The sequence below is a fragment of the Acipenser ruthenus genome, chromosome 2 (assembly GCF_902713425.1).
Source record: "Acipenser ruthenus chromosome 2, fAciRut3.2 maternal haplotype, whole genome shotgun sequence".
Taxonomy (NCBI): domain Eukaryota; kingdom Metazoa; phylum Chordata; class Actinopteri; order Acipenseriformes; family Acipenseridae; genus Acipenser; species Acipenser ruthenus.
Window position 1 is genome coordinate 9,789,352 of NC_081190.1, and position 22,834 is coordinate 9,812,185.

At 39.2% G+C, this 22,834-nt stretch overlaps 1 protein-coding gene across 3 annotated transcripts in view; it reads left to right on the plus strand.

Moving 5' to 3' along the window:
• LOC131697726 (SET-binding protein-like) overlaps positions 1-12,605 on the plus strand; it is an 83,798-nt gene extending 71,193 nt beyond the window's left edge. For all 3 annotated transcript variants that reach the window (XM_058988767.1, XM_058988759.1, XM_058988772.1), the window contains one exon: positions 8,721-12,605. In XM_058988767.1, coding sequence (XP_058844750.1) covers positions 8,721-9,193 — 473 coding nt within the window. In that variant the 3' untranslated portion in view covers positions 9,194-12,605. The remainder of the gene's footprint in view (positions 1-8,720) is intronic.
• The last annotated feature ends 10,229 nt before the right edge of the window (positions 12,606-22,834 follow it).

A 22,834-nucleotide genomic window follows, 5' to 3' on the forward strand; every position in this document is an offset into this window, starting at 1 on the left:
GAGCTCAGTTGGAATGAAAACTAGCAGACACAGGGCGTCCCCAGGACTGGTTTGGGAAACACTGCTCTATACTATCTTACTAAACCATAGTGCAGCTATGGCTAAGTTTTGCATCACCCTATAGAATTAGCACATTTTGCGTCATAAATTCAAATGAAGCCTGCTTATGTTAACATATTCAATTACACACTGCTTTGTAGTTTTCCATATCTGACAATTGAAAAATGTGACATTTCGAAATCTAACATGAAATACTGTACTACTATTATGGCTTCTGGTATACTTTTGCGATATCATTTTGAGGTTTCTTTGATTCACATGATGTTTTTTTTTAATTATGTCTCGGTCCTAAGATTTCAGGTGATTCAAAGCTTTTGGCCATAGCTGTAGCTTGTGCCTACCATAGTTATTCTACAGTGACTGATCTGACTGGTCTAGTGGAATGTAATGTCATGCTGTATTATGATTTTTTCTGTATAATAAAATATATACACAAACAACTGTTAGGAGCTCTTACTGGAAATCTGCGGCTTCCCTCCGTGAACACAATACAAACTTAGATTCCTGCAAGAGCTATAAACCTTTATGCTTTCAGGAATTCATTGTGAGCGTTAGTCTTTACTTTATAGCTCTCTTCTCATTCAAGCTGTCTGGTAGGAGCCTATTACTCTCATTAAAAGACCTTGCAGTTAGGGGCTCCCGAGTGGTGAATCCAGTAAAAGCACTCGCTAGAGTGCAGGATGCGCTCTATAGCCTGGACGTTGCCGGTTCGAGTCCAGGCTATTCCACAGCCGACCGTGGATGGGAGCTCCCAGGGGGCAGCGCTCAATTGGCTGAGCGTCGTCCAGGGGGAGGGAGTGTTAGGTCGGCTAGGGTGTCCTCGGCTCACCACGCACCAGCGACCCCTGTAGTCTGGCCGGGCGCCTGCGGGCTTGCCTGTAAGCTGCCCAGAGCTGCGTTGTCCTCCGACGCTGTAGCTCTGAGGCGGCTGCACGGTGAGTGTGCAGAGTGTAAAGAAGCGGGCGGCTGACGGCACACGCTTCGGAGGACAACATGTCAGCGCAGGGGTGGTAGCGGTGAGCTGAGCCTAAAAATAATTGGGCATTTCAAATTGGGGAGAAAATAATAAAAAAAACTAATTGGCAATGACTAAATTAAAAAAAAAAAAAAAAAAAAAAAAAAAGACCTTGCAGTCGTCTCTCCTGATGACTTCCTGCCCAAGTGCAGAGTTAAGGAACAGAATGCGACGATGTTGTCAAACTGGCCACACGTACACACACACACACACAAAGCAGTATGTTAGTTTAATTATCATTTGGCTTGGGGTTCTCTGTGGCTTTGCATTAAGCAGGTGCTTGTGATTGATGCTGTTAGCCAGTTTAATTTACAGAGAACAGAAATTGGAAATACATATTTTGCTTTATGCTTCACTTTTCATTTTTGTGGTGGTAATTTGGATTGCTAGTGGTGTTATCTGCCACTTAATTATATAGTAATGTTAAACACACACACACAGATGCAACTAGGTAGTGCTCAATCTGTAGATCTTTAGAATTGTTTCTGGTCATTCCTGTGGCTTCCAAGATAACTCAAACATCAAATACTTTACTATTCAAAGAAATGAATGTAAAACCAATTAAGGGTCCTATTCACTGTTTTTAAGAAATGTTTTGTAAAGGACTGGGGTTTTTTTAAGCCCATTTTGAATTAATTAATTTCCAAACTGTTTTTGAGACGGTTACAAATGTATTTTTAGTTTTTTTTTTTTTTTTTTTAGTACTTTATAAGTGTATTTACACTTTTATTCAAATAAAAACAGGGCTTTAAAAAAATAAAATCCTAAAGCTAGTCCTTAACGTTTTGTGAATAGGGTCCTATGTTTTGCATTTACTCATTGTGACCCATGAATCTTATTTTTTTTTTATTAGCAGACAGTACAATATTTAACTGCTGCAGAGACACTGAGCATATTGTTTAGCCACTAGACCGGAAGAGAGGTGAAATGTCAACTGTGTTTATCCTTGTTGCTCTCAAGGTCTGTAATTGACCAACAAGGTCTTCAAACATCCGATGAGCCTTTCGGAGCACAAAATATTGACTTGCCCTCAAAGCAGAGATCTGTGGCAGAGCTGTCTTTTGACCTTTCAGTATCCTTCAGAAGTCAATAAAAACACACGTTTGGAATCTGTGCTTTGACAGTAAATGTGTTCAGGGAATATTTTAACCTTGAACTCCGGGCTCCAGTTACCATGACAACAGGAAGTAGGCCTCTGCATTCAAGAGGGAAGAGGGAGCGCAGAGGCAAGTCCATAAATCAGTGTCCCTAATGAAAAACATGGTGTGCAGGTTGAGATTCAGAGGATAAATGGCTTGTGATGGTCCCTTTTGAAAATTAATGTCTCTGCTACATGGTTTGTTGGAAAAGAGGAAGCATGCAAAAGGTTTTTGGTGATTAATGGAGGTCAAGGAGCAGGAAGGAAGGGTTGATTTATAACCCTTTAGATTTTAAAAGCAAATGAAGAATTTTATCAGGGTAATCTCTGCAGTGTTTATTATTACAATTTGTATGCGGAGCAGCCATCGTGTGTTGTTTATTTATTTTTGTTTTGTATTGTGAAGCTGTCTTTTTAAATTGGCGTGAAGAGTGCAGTGGCAAAAATAAAATCTATTGAGAATACTATCAGTATGCCCACTAAGGGGGTGTCAGTTGAATAGGGATTTATTTTAGATAAGAGGTGGAGGCGGGCAGGGGATCAAACTAAACAATATAGTGGTGAATGTTGCAGCTGCGCTCATTATGGAAATGGATCCTTCCTTCCCTTTAACAGTCATTACACATGACCTTTACTTGAGCTGTAAAATACTCCACTAACTCAGATTCGTTCCCCCTGCCTCATGCAAATCCCTGATGCGAAATTATTAGGAATAAAGCACACACAGCATTGCTGAACATATATAAGTATGTTGAAGGAGGTATATTTCCCAACCCCGCTGTGACGGCAGTGCTGTAGCTTGGCATCTTGACCTAGAAGTGTTGATAGTCTGCATTTCCTCCTGTCCTGCATATCCTGCCGATGCTCAATAGTGCTTAGTCCTGATGACTGGACAGCTCACCCTACAGAATGAGATGTAGACATGTGGGTTGATAGGCAAGTGATACTGATCTGTTTGGCAACCATGACTGCTTGTCACCTGCTTTACTGCCAGTAGTGCAACTCGAGGAATCTATTCAATATAATTCAATGTTGTTGTTTTTTTTATTTTACAACCTTTTTGTAAACAGCATTTCAGATAGCAGGTGTTACCTGTAATCCGGAGGCATATTAAACACAGATGGCTTAACCTCCTTGAATCCTTGCTTAAAATGCTTCCATACATATCTTAAGATACATAGTACACTAGGTAATATCAGACCTTCATTTCAACCGGAAATCTTTTGTGTTCCATGTCTTTTTTGTGTTGCATCAGCGAGAGTTATGGGCAGGCAGGTGTAAATAACGAAAATGTTGCCGTTATGCCACAGAGGAGTGTGTTGTACAACACATTACTCTGATTAAATTAGAATGACACCCAGTGTGAATCACAAATTATGCTCCGGCAATGTTTTGCTTTGATTTACAGCCGCACTGTAAAAGCTGAACACCTTATTAAAAATGACTAAGGATTATTGCTTTAAAAAGCTTCATTATAAAAGCAACAGCAGAGCCTATTAGCTATTGAAATTGTGAGGGGACATATAAAAGTACAGACTTGATTTTTAAAATCCTTATGTGAAATAAAACCTACAAGCTTATTGCAGCTGTGGCGTGTTTAAAAGTCAGTTGATCACACTGCTCCCTCATTCTTATCAAAAAAAATTATCTTGAAAATGGTGAATAAGTGAAAGGCCCTTTTTTATACAGTTTTTACTGTCAACGTGGCCTCTCACGGAATTAACCGAATTCCTGAATTATTGGATATCGAGGGAGCACGGGCTGTGGGAAATACTGCTTACAGCTATAGCATTTGAAATAAAATGTCAAAAGAACTATTCCAGAATTATACAGGCTGCAAAGATTTTTACTTTGTCTTCATCTGACAAAAATCGACTGCAGTGTGAATACTAATGTAGGATGACTGGACTAGAATACATAAATATACAACTAAACTATACCTTTTATTTTTTTCCATTTCTTGACGGGTACTCTTAAGTGTGGGTACAGCTCTCTTAGTTCAATTTAAAACCACTGGCCGTCCCCTGAAGTAAACTGCGCCGCAGGAAGCACTGCTTTTAACTACCACACAGACTAGAACCACAGGGCACTTTAGAATAGATGGGTTGGCAGGGATTCAATTAAACATTCGAAGACCTCCCTCTAACGGAAAGTGCGGTGTGTCTTTTGGGAGTAAATATTAAAAACTTGTAACATCAAACTTTTTTCTACATCATTTGACCGAGCCACAGATGATTCACTTCATCTTATCTGGGTATTGGTTCTGTCTTCCATTACTGTCTGAGTTTTCATTAGTTTATGCAGCCTGGAGCTGATTCTGAGATGCAAAGATGGTTGGTACATTTTAGTAGATTTATACCTTGTGGAATTTTTTTTTTTCACTTATGTATAAATGTTTTGTAGCTAGATGGGTATACATATAAGAAAGATGAAACATAATTAGCCCAGTAATGCCCATTTCTGTATGACATATGATACAGTGCTTAGCTACCCCTCACACTCCTCACATCCCAGCATTTTTCATGTGCAGCATTGTGTTGCCAGATAGGGGGAATTGTTTTGTACAAGAAAGAGAATCTAGTTGCATAAATAAAGTAGCTTTTCTCATTTTCAAAATGCTTGTGCAGTATTTAGTTGAGAAACTGAAAGTTAAAGATGCAGAACGAGGAGTGCATAATTGCCCGTTCCCAACCCTTGTTGTGTTATGATTAAAAGGTTAACAATTCACTTAGAACAAAGAGATTTACAGAAATGACAGCCTTGATTTAGTTGGTCCCCTGCATGTCTGCCAACGCATCATCCTTTTAACAGTGATAGTCTGAGGAAGCCTGTCTCTGAGCCAGTCACACAGGCACCAGTGTGTTGGCACCTGTCCATCCAACCACTCGTCTAATGGAGGTTGGGAAATTGAACTCCAGAATATATTTGGTTCAGGGTAGGGGGTTAAGCCTATTTGTTTGGTTCAGGGTAGGGGATTAAGCCTCTACGTTTGGTTCAGGGTAGGGGATTAAGCCTGGATGCCAAGTATTTCTTTCTTTTGGAAGAATGCCATCTCAGCTCTTTAATAGTCCTGTAGTAGTCGGACTCAGTGTAATATATTGTGTGAAAGTGCTCAGTGACCCCTGATACACAGCTGGAGCATTGGTAGGATACTAAATCGGAGGGAACAGTGCTCCCTACAGAGACACCAAAGAGTTTCTTCCATCTACATACCAACCAGGCCAGAGTTGATTTATTTTTTTGTGGTGTTGACTGCTTTTTTGTCTGTTCGCAAATGTGTGTTGTATTGTTTTTTTTTCAGTGGCCGCAAAATTAAGTTGGATTGCTCATTTAGCAGCAATTCTCACATCTGAATGTGGAGTTTGCTATTCAGACACAAGGGAAAAACTCAAGAGGTGAAGAAAAATGTCACGCATTGAGTGTTCTGGTACCAATGCGGGAGGAGAAGATACTTTCAAGGTGGAGAATAATGTGTGTGATAGTTCTTGTGCCCGTGATAGGAATAGTTGGATAGGCAGACAGCTCGCCCATCAAATACATGTACAGAAGAGTATGGCTCAACACCAGCTCTGCGTTGCTCATTCTATCTATTACACTTCTAATGCACTAATGCATTTTGTTCTAATAAATTCGCAAGCCTAGTTATTTTGGAAACCTGCCCAATCTAAGGAGATGAAGGAGAGGATGGAGTCCTCCAAGGACAGCTGTACTCAGGGTAGATTTCAGAGATGGAATACATTTGCTAGCAGCATTTTGAGGGCAAGGCTGAATCTGTGAACTAATTCCACAGGAGGCTGGCGCCTGCAGAATTTCTGTTTTTGGTCTGGGCTTGGTTCCAAAACCCAGAAGTGGAAAGGCAGCGAATGAATCACCTGTGCCTCTTAGCCACTCTGTTTATCACTTGAGTGTACAGCTTCTACGTGAATGTACTTCTAGTCGTACATAAGGTTCATACCACCCTTGTGGGAGTTGATAAGATAGATGTTTTCTCTGCAAGTTATGCACACATGGTTTTAGAATGCATGCTAATATACACAAAAAAAATCAGTTTGTTCATGTGGTGATGTAGATATTTTTGTAGGGCCTCTGTACTAGAACCCAGGTGGGATGGTTAGCCACCTAAGAGGGAACTGTTTTCAATGCAAGTCAATTAACTCTAATGAAATGGAATGGATGTGCTCTATGCAAGTCTGAGTTGGTAACTACTTCGAGAGTTTGAATCAAATTGGCCTGACTTTCCTTAAAAAGTGAAAAATTATATATATATATATATATATATATATATATATATATATATATATATATATATATATATATATATATATATATATTATATATATATATATATATATATACACACACACAGACATTCATATTCCTAAGACACATACAAAAGCATAACAAACATAAAAACAAAACAACACTAGCAGCATCAAGGTACTGTAATTACAAAAAAGTCACCATTGAAGTTGCTACAATTGATTTTAGTATTGCTACATATTCTACCATTTGAGTGTTTCATAGTTTGCTAAAGCAGCTGCCACTTTTAACCAGCCTTCACATTTGAAGCCTACCTGAACTAGGTGACTGTTGATGTGTTTGAGACCAGATTCAGTACCTTTTGTAAGGCCCCAATGGTTTTTATAGTGAATATTGTGGCCCTCCATGAATAGGCTTTAGTGAGGACCACTGCTATAGGGGAGAGAGCAGGGTGGCCAATCATGGTGCTGGAGACCCACAGAGTCTTCTGGGTTTTGTTCCATCTGAGTTCTCAGTTACTTACTGAATCAGTTATTTTCTTAATTGGTCAACACACGTTTTTTTCCAGGTCTTTAGCCATTGATGATTAAAAGAAAACCTGCAGGATTGTGGCTCTCCAGGACCAGGGTTGGCCACCCCTGGGATAGAGTATTAACTATTATTATTATTATTATTATTATTATTATTATTATTATTATTATTATTATTATTTGTTTATTTAGCAGACGCCTTTATTCAAGGCGACTTACAGAGACTAGGGTGTGTGAACTATGCATCAGCTGCGGAGTCACTTACAATTACATCTCACCCTAAAGACGGAGCACAAGGAGGTGAAGTGACTTGCTCAGGGTCACACAATGAGTCAGTGGCTGTGGTAGGATTTGAACCGAGGACCTCCTGGTTACAAGCCCTTTTCTTTAACCACTAGACCACATAGCCTCCCACATTTATATTTACATACAATTACCCATTTATACAGTTGGGTTTTTACTGGACCAATCTAGGTAAAGTACCTTGCTCAAGGGTACAGCAGCAGTGTCCCCCACCTGGGATTGAACCCACGACCCTCTGGTCAAGAGTCCAGAGCCCTAACCACTACTCCACACTGCTGTTATACTGGTATCCTCAATGCTGTTGTCTGTTAATATTTCTGCCAGGTGATTTTAGCATGTTATTATTTATTATTATTATTTATTTCTTAGCAGACGCCCTTATCCAGGACGACTTACAGTCGTAAACTAGCACAAAGCCCTGGTTTAACTTTCTGGAGTCCTAATGATTATAGAAGGACCCGTTTTGGCTGTTATTCCCAAGTCACACTTTACCAGCCCTATTTAAATAAATGGATACATATACACAGCCTTGTTTGTGCACAGAACACCAACGTTATTTGCACCCCAGATGTTGAGAGATAATTTGTTGAAACAACACTGTTAATGGCTGAAGTAGACATTTCTGTGGGTTTCCAGTCATTACAGCAGGGGCCTTTGTGAGTCCTTATGTGAAATAAAACCTACACGCTTATTCAGCTGTGGAGTGTTATTTTGTTCTCGTTCTCTCAAATAAGAGTGCCTGTGTTGGCCACAACCGTAAGTAATGATAGTCATTATGGTATTTTTTTTTTATTTATTTTTTTTAACAAGGCAGTTGTGTTCCTAGTGATTCCTTGGAAAAGATTGGTGTTGGGATCCATATGGAAGTTTAGTTTTTTCATAGGTACATATAATTAATGAGGATCAGGCTTGGGAATGCAGTAATTTGAGTCCTGTTTATAGAAGAACATATGTGAGTCTGAGATGGAGGGAGAGAGAGTGAGAAACGTGTGTTATTACTTACAGTAAATGAATGTTATCCAAAATCCAAACATTACATACATTTGAAGAGTGTATCATGTTTTGCTTTGATAATAAATGTATTCAGTCAATACATTTGTACTTAAACATGTGCATTACAAATATGTGGCAATGTCTTTGTCTAGATCTTTGTCTTTTTATTAAACAAAGAGGGACCCTTTTTTAAATCTAGAGGTGCGTAAAAGATTTATGACTGTGCATCTGCATATCTGCAGTGAAACAGGAATGAAACAGCTTAGCCTGTTAATGAAACTGGGTGGCTTTAAACACTTGATGATGCTGACGGTTAACTTGCAGAGTTCTTCAAAGACGTACAGAGATATTTAAATATCTGTTGAGAACAATCAACCGATTAACTCTGACATTAACGCTGTGTTCCTTCTTCCCTCTGCAGAGCCTAGTCCGCCACTGAAGCAGAGGTTCAAGAGGAAAGAGATTGAGGAGATGAAGTGTGAGGTGCGTCAAATGTGCACATTCTCCAAAATCCTTTCCACCAAGAAGAACCTGGACCACGTCAACAAAATCTTGAAAGCCAAGAGGCTTCAGCGACAGGCGAAGACGGGCAACAACATTGTAAAGAGGAGGAGGAGGGGCAGGCCCAGAAAGCAGTCCTTACTTTCGGAGGAGGAAGCAATGGGTCAGATGCCCGTGCTGGAGAAATGCGTCGACCTGCCTGGGAAAAGAAGTTCCCGTGCCCACTTGGTGCCCGAGCCTCTGGAGTTTGCCAACCAAGACTCCATCATGGACGCCATTGAGGCCGTCGTCCACATGGCGAGGGAGCAGCCCAAGGAGCCATCAGGAAGGGGGCGCAAACGTCGGCACAAGGAGCAGGAGGAATTGAGGTTGAAGAGACCACGGAAATGTTGAGGGAATAAGAAAGAAGAAACCCCCGTAACTGGGAGAAAGTATGGCAGCTCCGGTCTTACACCGGCCGGCTATCCAACATTGCACTCTGCCCATTGAATTCTTCTTGCACTTTAGCCATTTTTGATCATTGTACGGGCATTCTCTGAGGACACCAATGGAGAACTTGGTCCCTTCGACAAGAATTTACCTTAAAAATAAATTATACATGTTTGTTGCACCTTCAGTAGTAGTGCAACGTTTGTTGACCATCTTAAGACAAACCGTCATGATGGAACAAACTTCTGCAAATGGCTAGTGTCCCTACTCCAGAACTCTCCTTCATCGTCCACCAATGGCTATGCCATACGTAACCAGCAAGTATCTGAACAATGATCATTAGTTTACACTGCATAGCTTCAGTGATATTGCCTTGCATTTCTCCCTTCGTCACAGCACAGTGCATTCAGTGAATGTCTATTCACCAACCACCCTCTTCTTGGTTCATAAAGTCTTTTGTAGTATAAAGGAATTGCTGGAGAACGAGGTCACTTTGGCATCATAGGAACCAATATACGAACATTTTCTTCTGACGGTACATGCCTGTTTTTGTATAATGGGTTTCAGAAAGTATGTTTAATTTAATGGCTTAAAAGAAGAATAAGGAAGAGTGCTTGTACCCTGGAACAAGAAAGTTGGGTATTGATCTTAACCAAAAAGAAATAGAGCTGGGTGTGACTCAAGACAAGAGTGTTTCCAAAAACAAAAACATCCCAATCCATTCATTTATGTGAAATGGGTTCCTACATTGTCAGGAGCGTCGAGTTTAGAGCAGTTATTTTTGGTAATTCTGTCATTGGGCTGGTTCCTTTATGTTTGTGGAAAGAGTCAAAATGATGGACCCGTTTATCCTGATTACAAATCCCATTTTAGTCTTCCAGTAAGTCTGTGTGTGTAGAGGGCCCCTTATTTAATGAAACACAGATGTGTTTTCCTTGGGAAATAATTGAAAGAGAAGTAGAAATGCCTTGGTAGTGGGGATGGGATGGGGAGTGAGTTCAGATGAAAAACCAAACTGTTAACCCAGCTCATATAAACCAACATATACTAGAATTAGGGACTGTTGAGAAGGATTTAAATTACACGTTACATAATCAATGAAAGTGAAATTAAGCTTCTTCCAACAGTTTAAAAAAAGGAAACTGAAATTACACTTCCATGTTTCTAAAGATATTTAACCCTGAACTTCCCTTTATATATTCTCATTAGTTTACATAGTTACCTGTTTTACTGTCAAGTCCTGTTAGAGATGTGCTTGTGTGGTACATTTGTCTAGGGCTGGTTGAGCTGTACAGAGCAATATTGTTGTGATCAGATACAGTAGCTATTGCACAGGACTACAGGTGGCAGGACCCAGTCCTGTTGACTTCCCCTGTCAAACTGAATGCCAACTCAATGTGAGCAAATTCTACGGATTCAGAAAGCAGAAGTTTAGAGAAGCTTGTCAAGGATTAACTAATGTTTAATTTTATTCCACACATGGAATAATCTTCAGTTCTCCCTCTTCCATCACTCTGGCAGTCCAACAGTGTGGCAATAAAATAGGGAAATCCATTGTGGCAACAATCTCAATTTGATTTAAAAATAGGCTGGAAATATTGACCCTGTATTACCTTGAGTGCTGACTCCAGCATTGGGATCCAATTACAGTTATGTATTTATATATGGAAAACAAGACATTTGTTTTTCAGCCTTAATATAAATAGTAGACAAGGAGTGCCTTATGTTCATTTTACAAGGCATCAAATTCCAAAGGTTTACTAAAATTGGACGTCCAGTTTTAAGTCACTGATCCATGATGTGTTCAGAAGAAAACATGCTGTTAAAATGTCAGTCTTCAGAAGTTGAGTAACCCGTTCAAAATCAAGTTTTACTGTAGCACTTACTTCAGGCACCCACCACAGATGTAGCCCCATATACCCAAGTTGCTGCTGATCCCAGTCCCGGTCATTGTGATTTATACTCAATCGTATTTGCCCTGTGGTGTTCCCACTTCTGTGATTGCTATGCATCAAGTACACCAGCAAGCTGCTGGTAGCAAGAGATGGGAATATTCTTAAAATCAATCAGTAAATTCAGCTTTTTGTTTTGGGTCCACCCTTTCACAAAGATTAATAAGTGGTCTTATTTAAGTTTGAAAAATATATATATATAATAATAATAAAAATAATGAAATGTAGTAATAATCATTTGCAAGTTGTGCAAAAAGTGACTATCATTGCAACTATCGCTGCAAAGGATCTGAAGGGCCTCTTTGCAGTGGAGCCTTAATCTGAGATTGAATTCATAAAGTAAAAGTGAAACTGTAAATATTGTATATAAACTGGATTAGATTGCATGGATGCAAACTATGTATTGAAAACATGGGTCCCCTTTTATATGGTTCATGACAAGTCCTCAAGAGCCTGAAGGTTCCTGAAGAGCTGAAATTAAAAGAAACTGCAATACCTTTTGGCCTGTCTAGTTACCCAGTCAGTCAAGTAGCCCAGTGTCACACATTCTTCTGCTCCTTGTACAGCGGTAACACAAATGTAATCTGCCGTTTGGGTCTGATTGGTTTGGGAATAAACTGTTTCATTGGTATAGGTCATTTTAAAAAGACCTTAAGTCCCAGCTCAACCACAATGTGGTAATTATTTATTGTAACCCTCTTGCCCCAGTTCATAGGCTCAATGGACAAACACTAGTCAAGGTGCATCCTTTTGTAGCTATGATGCAAAGAGGAGGGGAAATGTAGCTAGCATACGGCTCATCCACAATGTAATTCCCAAATTTGTTGGCACCGGTGGTACCCTTTTACAGCTGGGTTAACTGAGGGCTTGTGTGTGAGCTACACACATTTTAATGATGCCTTCCAGAACTCCTGGAGACTCCGGTTCCATATTCATTGGCTGCTCAGAGAAATCAGTCAGGGAATAAACAGAGCCGTTGGAGTCAGGCTTAATCCACTTATGTGGTGAGATACCTTCCCCTACAATTATGAGACTGGCCCCTCCTCACAAAGCTGGGACCTGTTCTGTCTGTGAAACACTAATGAGAAAAATAATGTCCAGACTGACACACATTTCAACACAGGCTATGTATTAAAATGATTAAAGGTGTATTCAAGTTTTTACAGATAATGTTGTTTCAATAATAAAGTGCTAAATGAAGTATTGAGATAAAAAATTAAACTTTAATGTAACATTGTATATTACAGGAGCACAAGCGGAGCTCTTAACAGTGCTGGCATATTTTAGTTTGTATACATAGTGTTTTTAACCTCTTTTAATAGAGTGGGTTTTGTTTTCTTTTGCATGTTCAACTTGATTGTATGTATACATATTTTAGACAAGGGGACGTTATTTGTATTTTAATTAAATACGGATGAAAACTTGTACATTGTTTGATATGTTTTTTTTGTAATGGATTTTTAATTCATGAAGCATTTTTGTACATTGTATGGATATTAAAATTGCAAATATTTGGCATATATATATATATATATATAGGTACATATACATACACACGTATATATTTATATATATATATATATATGCTGGCATGCTTTTGGTCATGTTTGTTCATGATCTAGTTGTTGGTTTAATTTCCTTTTTTTTATTTTGAAAGAGAAGCTCATCTTTTTGCTGCCATTTTATTGGTTAGCAGTGTAGAGCACTTAAAAAAAAATAAAAGTTGACCTTGTTAATATGTTATTCATTGTGTGAAAATAATAAATGAGTTTATTGAAAGCCACAAAAGAGTTAAACTAATTCTGTTCAAACGTTTTTCCAACTGCACCACATAACACTTTCTACAAGAGCGCTTGTGAAGATTGTGCGCACACATTACAAACAGCTGGTAGTCTTCCTTTAGTTGCACGTTTATAACGTGGCAAAACGTTCAGAGACAGGTGTCAGTGCTAGTAGATCGTTATCACTATCCTTTCACCTAGATATAGGATCTGTTGTTGTTGTTGTTATTTATTTCTTAGCAGGCGCTCTTACCCAGGCCGACTTAGTTACAAAAAATACATATCAAGAATTATAGTACAATTAAGAGCAAGATACAAAATACAATGACTTCAGTCCTAATAACAGCAAATACAAAACACAGTACGATTTGATATCGGGGCTAGATATAAAATTTGATCAGAACAAGATGCTCTCCAAAAATCTTATTTAGGGATGGCAAGATGTTTGCGTTAGAAGGATGTCTTAGGCTTTTTAATGTACTGGTGTTAGACAAATTCAGTACACCTGTGATACATGGCACACATCTAGGCCTTCCCTCATAAGATATGCAGATGAATCCCAGAAAATGACTGAGAGCTGATAGGCATCTGGCTGGAAAGTGGATGTGTATAAATTACAGGTGTTTAGTGAGCAACGATGACTACAACCCAATCTGATTCACTTAATAAAGTGGTAGTCATTAACTGGTCATGTATCCCTACAAAACACCTGTAGCACCTTGCAGACTTCAGTAAATTCCATCCTGGCTTTCCATGGTAGCCCTAAACCTTACAGAAAGTGTTGGCCTGTGTTTCTTTTCTTGTATAACCCCTGTACAGTACCTCCTTGCTACTGCCTCTCAACAGCACACCCTAACCTTAAAATGACTGCATCATGTTACGGAAATACCTTGCAATTCAAATTATATATATATATATATATATATATATATATATATATATATATATATATATATATATATATATATATATATATATATATATATTTGACAAACTTCCTTCTGAGCCTCAGTATATCATCAAAAAGCCTGACAAGGACAAGTGCTTTTCTACAGTGACACTGCTCTATATTCTGCCCTTTCATACCCACCTATTACATCTTCAAGAAGTGACTACTTACATTTGTATTTTAATCTGTACAAACTTAAACTGCAAAATCATTTGTAATTTAGCAAGTGAGATGGAATGTATGATTACTGTATGGTCATATATGAATTTGGAGTTAAATCTCTACATACAGTATTTAAAGTAAATATATAGGGAAGAACATTCTAGCAGGACTCTTGAAAGCAGACCTCCATCTTCTGGTGCAAGTCAGTATAACAAGCGGTTGACATGCAAAAACGTCAAGGGATTGTATGCAATGGAAGCTGGTTGTCTTCTCATCTTCTGCATTGGGTTCAGTTCTACTTTCCTCCCCTACACACAGGTTCGCTGTGGTCCCAGCAGTCCACCAAGAATGGCATGATTGCATTCTAATGCAGTGTTTCCATCTGCCACTGGGGTTGAGTTGACAGTAATTTGAAGGCAATCTGATTAATTTCCATCAGCAGCAGAGGGATATAATCACCATTTTAACTAAGACTCCGACTACGAAGTGCAATGCTGAGAGAATTCAATCTGATCACATCGCTCTGATAAAATAAATTACCAAATGGACGTCCAGCGCGAGGTTGCTAGATGCATGTTTTAAACTATGGATTACAGCAAAATATATTTTTTTAAATCTGGTAAATCATGGAGGTTATACAAAATGTGATACATAGAGACCATCAACGGCTTTCGTGTAGTTGAAAGAAACTTAGACATTTGTTTCCATTTCAACAGGGATTTATACAAGTTTGGAAAACGGACTGAGAGAATTCGCTCTGGCCACGTTGTTCTGATGGAGGAAGTTGTATAACCAGTGTCCATATACAAATGAAAGGTAGCAGTCTGACAACAACCTTAGATCGAGTTCCAGTGTTAGATCAACACAAGGCATGCGATGCCTACCCGTCTTACACCTGTTATTTGGATGCAGTACAGACTTCAAGTCATGCACTAGATCAGGGGCGGTCAACCCTGGTCCTGGAAAGCCACAATCATGCGGGTGTTCTGGGTATCTTTAAATCATCAATGGCTGCAGACCTGGACATTTCTTTATTGTTGACCAATTAAGAAAGTAACTGGTTCAATTAAGTAATTGAGAACTCGGGAGGAACGAAAACCAAAAGACCCTGTGGCTCTCCAGGACCAGGGTTGGCCAACCCTGCACTAGTGTCTCAGAGCCTAGAGGCTATACAAAATCATATGGGGAAACATTAAAAAGCACAAACACATTACATTTTTACCAATTCTGTATTTTAATTTATAAACTCCAACACAATTCTATGTGCTTAAGCATTGTTATCTGAAGCCAGGCAAGATGAGGCATGAGTGAAATTAGCCCAATACCGCGATTTTTACAATATTCTTAAGAAATAAAAATAATTTCATAATTTTGTATTTTATACAACAAAAAATATCACATTAACGAAACTGTACAGCTCTGCTATGTACCTGCGTGTAATATTCGCCATGCACACAGTGCTGTGCAGTGATTATGTCATGTCACTATATGCAATCTAAGCAGGAAATTAAAATACTACACACTGTAAACAAGAACCTGGATGTCTCTAAAAAGGCTAAACATGTCTGCAGCAGATCACATAAAGCAGTATTTAGTAGGACTTTTACACAGCGATGAAGGTAAGCTCTTGTTCTGTATGTCCTTCAACGTTACTGTAGATCACTACTGAAAACAGGCATTTAGATTCACCGAAAAGAGAAAGGCGGAAATCCAGAGTAGTACTGCGACTGCTTTACTTGCAAAGAAACAAAAAATGATGACTTTCATATTCCAAAAGTCCACTTATTAAATTTTGACCTGACAGAGGCATTTGATTGGGCAAATATCCCTTTTGAAAAATTGGACAACCAAAAGTTATGGAAATTCTTCAGACAGTGTGTAGCAAATGGTGGAGATGTGAATACTTACCTAAAGTTGTCAAGTATCACAAGCAGGAGATTATGGAATTGGTAAAACAGTCTGGTTGACAGATGCACAAGATCAGTATGGGTTACACATTTTATTTGTTTTGCAAGACCTAACTTGGTGAACATGCACCTGACGTACTGATACTGAACTGAAAGCTGTCCTTGCAGATACACTTTACCTACAGACTGTTAATTACAATACCGTTTCACAAGCTATTGTAAAGTGCTTGAGTAACTTTGATGTTAATGTTGATGTCAGTGCATTTATCTGTATATTTGCTGTTTTAAAAAAAAATCTGTACACGTAATTTATAACATATTTCCGTGCACATTCCGCGAAATACGATACTTTACCCGTGACACTGCCGTGAATTTTAAAGAAAATTTCTACGATTTTCACAAACTATCTGATGGATGATATCCTTCAAGCTATCTGACGGATGACCTAATTTAATTAAAGCCTTGCACAAACACACAGTTGTGTAAGAACTGTAAATATATACATGCAATAACCCTACCCAGCAAGAAGAGGAAAATCACCTGGATGCGTTTCAAATCAAAACATGATAAAGGATAATACGATATACCATCTTTCTTCTGGAGAAATGTTTTTTTTTTGTTCTCCAGCTGGTGTGTGAATAAGTAAGGGATAAGCAATCAGGGAGCCATCCTTTGTGTTTTCTGAAAACACTGCATGATGTTCTGCAACCCTTTAACCAACTGACTGCTACTGAATGTATCAGGTACGTCCTCCTCGAGGAATGCAAAAAGGGTTTCCTACTCTCCTTTAATGATTCAATATTTCCCTTCAATTCACCTGGATTGTTTTATTTAACTTGTGAAGGGACTGGTAATCCTTCAAGAGATTCATTACTGCACTCAATTCAATTACAGTCATTCTCTTCTTTCAGTTCATCTCTGCTTGTTTCCTTGTGGGCGATTTGAGAGAATGAGATGGATTAAAAATCATATACAACAATAAAATGGATTAAAAATCATATATAACAGAATGCCACCAGTTAGCCAGTAAATAAAACCACCATTCTGCTTACTACTTATAAGACCCCTCATGGTTTTGGGTCTTTATATTTACAGAGCTGTTGGTATGCTCCTGGCCACACCTTGAGATCAGTGAATGCTGAACTGTTGTTAGTTCCTTGAAGTCATCTACAATCCGGAGGGGCGAGGAGAGCCTTTAGTTGCCCTGCTCCCTGCCTCTGGAACTCCGTCCCAAGCCATGTCAAGAATGCTGGCACAGTCAAGGCTTTTAAATGAAATTTAAAAACAGATTTGTTTGCATTGGCTTATTCTTTGATACAATATATAGTAAGTAGTTATAGGTGGGAGCAGTAGTGAATGCAGCAAGGTATGGAGCAGTTCAGTGGAAGTACAAGCTAGTGCAACTACTGGTACAAGTGGGTGCCATATAGTCCAGCAAGGTCGAGAGTTGTAGTGTTTACAGATGCTGTTTGAACAGGTGTGTCTTGATAAGGTGCCGGAAGGTGGTCAGAGACTGAACAGTGCTGATATCCGTGGGTAAGTTGTTCCACCACTGGGTGGAGGGTGGAGAAGGAGCGGGCTCTAGAGGCGGGAGAGCAGAGGGGGGGTACAGCTAGTCTGCCGGAGGTGGCGGAGTGGAGAGGGCCAGAGGGGGTGTAGGGAGAAATTATAGTTTGGAGATGGGAGGGAGCAGAATGGTCAAGATAGCGATAGGCGAGTCAAAGAGTTTTGAATTGGATACGAGCAGTGATAGAGAGCCAGTGCAGAGAGCGGAGCAGCGGTGTAGCATGGGAGAAACGGGGGAGGGAGTAGACAAGGCGAGCGGCAGAGTTTTGGATGAGGTGGAGTGGATGGGTAGCAGAGGCAGGAAGGCCGGCCAGGCGGGAGTTGTAGTAGTCAAGGTGGGACAGTGCCAGGGCCTGAACTAGGAGCTGTGTGGAGTAATCGGTGAGGAAGGGGTGAATTCTGCGTATGTTACTGAGGAAGAAGTGACAGGAGTGTGCCAGACTAAAGATGTGCTGAGAGTAGGAGAGGGAGAGGTCAAGGGTGACACCAAGGTTTTTGGTTGATGTGGAGGGAGAGAGGGTGGTGGATTCAACAGGAATAGAGGGGGGGGGAAGAAAAGGAGATCTGATATTGAGAGATTGAGATTGAGATGGTGCGAGTGCATCCAGGAGGAGATGGTCGAGAGACAGGTAGAGATACGGGAGGAAATGTCAGAGTCAGAGGTGGGAAAGGAGAGGAAGATCTGGGCATCATCAGCATAGAACTGATATGATAAGCCAAGGGAGGAGATGAGGGGACCCAGGTAGCAGGTGTAGAGAGAAAACAGGAGGGGTCCCAGGACTGAGCCTTGGGGGACACCAGTCGAAAGATGGCAAGGGGCAGAGGGTGAGCCACGCCAGGGCACTCAGAGAGGTAGGAGGAGAACCAGGTAAGAGCAGTGCCGGAGAGTCCCGGGTCAGCAAGGGAGGACAGGAGAATAGAGTGGTCAAAGGCAGCAGAGAGGTCAAGGAGAATTGGGACAGAGGGAGGCAGCATGAGCAGAGAGTAGAGAGTTTGTATCGGAGAGAAGAGCAGTTTCAGTGGAGTGTGCCAGGTGAAAACCAGATTGGAGGGGGTCGAGCAGAGAAAGTGATACCAGAAAGAGAGCTGGCAGTGTATTGCTCGCTTAAAAGTTTTTAGAGAGGAACGGGAGGAGGGAGACAGGACGGTAGTTCTGGAGGGATGAGGGATCCAAGGAGGGGGGTTTTAGGATAGGGGCGATGCAGGCTTGTTTGAAGGCAGAGGGGAAACAGCCAGAGCAGAGAGGTGTTGAGAAGAGAGGAAATAAAAGTGAGTTGGGCGGGGGCAGCAGCCTGGAAGAGGTGAGTGGGGAGGGGGTCCAGAGCACACGTGGTGGGTTTATGGCTTTGGAGCAGGGAGCACAGATCAGAGTCTGAGAGGGGCGAGAAGGAGGGTGGTGGGGAGGAAGTGAGCAGAGGACTGGGGGTGGGCGGTGAAGGAGGCAAGGTAGTGAAGAGTTTGCGGATTATTCTTGAGCTGGATTGACTGGCCAGTGGCTTATTTATTTATTTATTTATTTTAGAGAGTTTTTATTGTAAAGCACCTAGGATGCTCTGCATGAAGAACACTATATAAAAGCAAATTGTATTGTATTGTATTATATTGTATTTATATTGTCTAGAATCGTAGCATTTTGTGAGAAAGTGTGTAAAGAAGTAAGAACAATCAGGAATTTAACTACTCTTAAAAAGAAAAAAAAAGTTTGAAAAAAAATACTTTTATTCAATACGCTGGGTGGTGGCATTCTGAAGTGATTTTATTCATGGCCACTCACACTAGTACATACAGCCTTGCTTTGTTTACAGTGGAAACCCCTGTCCCATAGGGAAGCAAGCAGCTTGAAGTGACAGGAGATAAGGATGGAGATTAACTTTATGAAATAGTATACACAGGGAAATTATATGTGCTCATCAACAATAAATGTTGGTGTAAAAAAAAAAAATACAGCTTTAGATCTTAATGAAAATAATAATAAACCAGGTGGCAGTCAAGGGGTTAATATGATCTTTTATCTATTTTCCAATTACAGCCTTCAATGCTGTTGTATAGTAATGCACATTCATTAACCCACATATCTTTGCACTTATCATCAGTCATGGAGGCACATACACTCGGACACAGGCACATGAGCTTATATAGGAAACCAATGGAGCAACTGTATTTTAACAGAACACATTGTATACCCAATAATACCAATATACCCAAGAGCAATCTAAATGTATTTTCTAAAACTAATCTTAGGGAAAACTGTAAATATGTGTTTGTTTGCTTTGTTTTTTTTTCCTAAGGAAAAAAAGGGAATACAGGGTATTGTTATGAGATGATGTATTTATGATATCAAATAATAAGTCTGCAATGGGCATAAAGTATGCTTTATATACAAACTCTATTATCTGTATTACTCTTCTGGGGAGCATGTGGCAACCTTCTTTTTACACTTAACATCCTACAGTGCAATTAGCTTTCCAAAGCATTACCGTGAAGTGTGAGAACATTTGATTAATTAAACTGCTGCTTAGTCTGTTCTTTGTTTGTTATTGAATCTGAGGCAATTCACATTAAAAGCCACATTTACAACTGTGCGTCTTTGTTTCCAACAAAAATAGAGGCAGCACGCTATGAAAGTAGCACTAGTATTCCTTTTGACAAGAGTTTACAAGGACAGTTTCTCAGTGCTGTGTCAATGGGCGTCATTTTATTGTAAATAAGCAGAGGCTATGCTAATATTTTGGACGGATCGCATCATAAGAATCATAAAACGTGCACTGCATAAAAAAGGGTCTTTACAATGACTTTGTAAAGATTTTTGATTTTAGAATTTGCAAGTATCATCCCCTCTTCATTTATACCTACTCCACTGGAACTGCACTTTGAAGCTGGCTGTAAACTCATATCACAAAGCCATGATAAAATATATTGTTTTCGTAATAACAGCACTACTGCCATTGCTTACCTAAGTCACAACACTTCTACCTTGAACATGACTCATTAAAAACTGTACAAACAATAATAACCTGTAGCTATATATTTCTGAATTATTTTAATGCCTTTTTATTTTCTTTTATCGTTTTGATTTGCAGACATTAGGATAATGGTAACTATGTTCTGGGATGGATTACATGTTTGTAGAGTTGGTGGGGCCAGCAAAGTTCAAAGGTCACACTGTCATATGGTGTTAATAAATGAGCATGTCTGTTCAAGGAAGCAGGGTACAGACATATATAGAGAAACATTATGATGACTCACCATTGAAGCATCAGAATCATTGCAAACATCCAGTAAAATGATTACAGTGGCATTTTCAGCTACTTACTCTTTATCAATACCACTATGATACTAACGTTTTTTACACAATTTTGTAATTTATAATAGCAATAATCCCCTCTAAATCAGTCTGTTCCTGGTGATTAATTGCCTTTTTGTCAGACCTTAATCTCTCAATTTAAGCCTGAAAAATAAAACATGAACACCATTTTTCTCTGCTTTGGAAACGTTTCAGTATTAGGTGGAGGATATGCTCTTAACTCTCCAGTCTGCTTTTTCATATGCCATTTGACATATGCCTTTTCCAATCCACAGACAAATTTTTCATGCTCTATTTTAGTAAAAGTATCTTTCCTCGTCGTCACACTTTTTGTATTGCTTGACATTTCCGTTGGCAAACACCCCAGTCACTTACAAGTATTCCATCTTAAAATAGCAGTCCATTAATTAGGTTTAACAAGGAAAAAGCTCAAAGACTGGAAGCCCCAGTTGTTTCTTAAAGCTGCTGCCCATTTCCAGGTGTTTATTAAAGGAGTGGTAACGGACTTGTTAGCATTAGCTTTATTACCTATTTATTTCTATTGTTGAGCATTTTTTTTATTCTTTTCTTGTATGTTTCTCACTTTCATTTGGAATATGCAGATATGTTGAAGACTGCACTCTAGCTGAAAGATTCCTCCTGCTCCTTACTAACGGTGACCAAGGTAATAATAAAGGTAAGACATTGAATTTTAATTAAACACTCTTTTAAAAACATTGGGTCAGATTCTAAAAATCATTCTAAACACATATTCTAAATCAAACTTAAAGACTTATCTTAACAAAAAAAGAGAAAGAGAAGGAAGGAATGATAAAAAGAAGGAAGAGAGAGAGAGTCATGCTTAGGGTGTTTTGTTTGAGTGATATCTAAACTATAGCCATCAAGTTACAAAAGCCACTGTTTGTATGATATGACACCTTTTTGAAGGAATTATTGTACAATGTTGTTGATCTGTGTTTACAAACATTAACTCTGTCCAGCACACTCGGTTATTTTGGAAAATGAGTTCCTAAAACCTCAATAGTCACAGATGACTATGAGCTCAAATGACAAGGAGTTCAGTTGTTTTTGGTAAATCAGTTTATGTTGCCCTCGTCTTTAGCAGCAGGCAGCTGGGTCAACTTAAGAATGGGTATTAACACCATAATGCAAGCATATTGAATTAAAAAAAATCATGCAAAAAAATTGGGTAGCACAACAATGGAATGCAAATGGCAGGGAGGTGTGACAGGGTGCAAGCCCTGCTGCATTGCTGTTCTTCCAGTACGGCAGGGATAGGGTTAATACTGTCCCTGCCAAATACAGGTGCAGACTGTGGCTGGCACTTCATTGATGAATTAACAATCAATTAAGCCCAGCCACAGGTGTGTATAAGGAGCAGTCTCTCCATTTGTGGGAGACAAACACAGGGCAAAAATATTATTGTTGTGTTTAGGGGTAAATAAACATCACAAATATTAATTCTTTGCAAAATACAGACATTTTGATTGGGAAAAATGCAATTATCCAACAGAGTATTCAAAAATAAATAAATAACAAAACAGGTCTAGGTGTCTTCACTTTCTTAAAACTACTGTTTCATTAAACAAACAAAAACAATCTTTTTCATGTGTTTACAATATGCAGCTGTAGTATTTATTGTAAAGAAAATAGTTCTGAGAGTTGCAAGGACCAGACAGAATTTCTAGAAATTTCTCGAAAACAAATAATTTTAGGGAAAATCTTTTGCAGCAAAAGTTTTGCTTTTGTGGATGAGGAAAAAAAGTTACAGGAAATAGATGTCTACAATGGTTTATTTCAGCAATTTTTATTTGCAAACTCTAATTCAAAAGTATTCATACCATTTTGATGCTATGATAGTATTGTCTGCACACACACTTACTCTAATCTCTATATCTAACCCATGATAAAAATAAACTGTGCATTGATATTTTGTTTAGTTCTGTTGCTATAGCGTTGTCAGAAAGTATTTAAGTTATTTAAA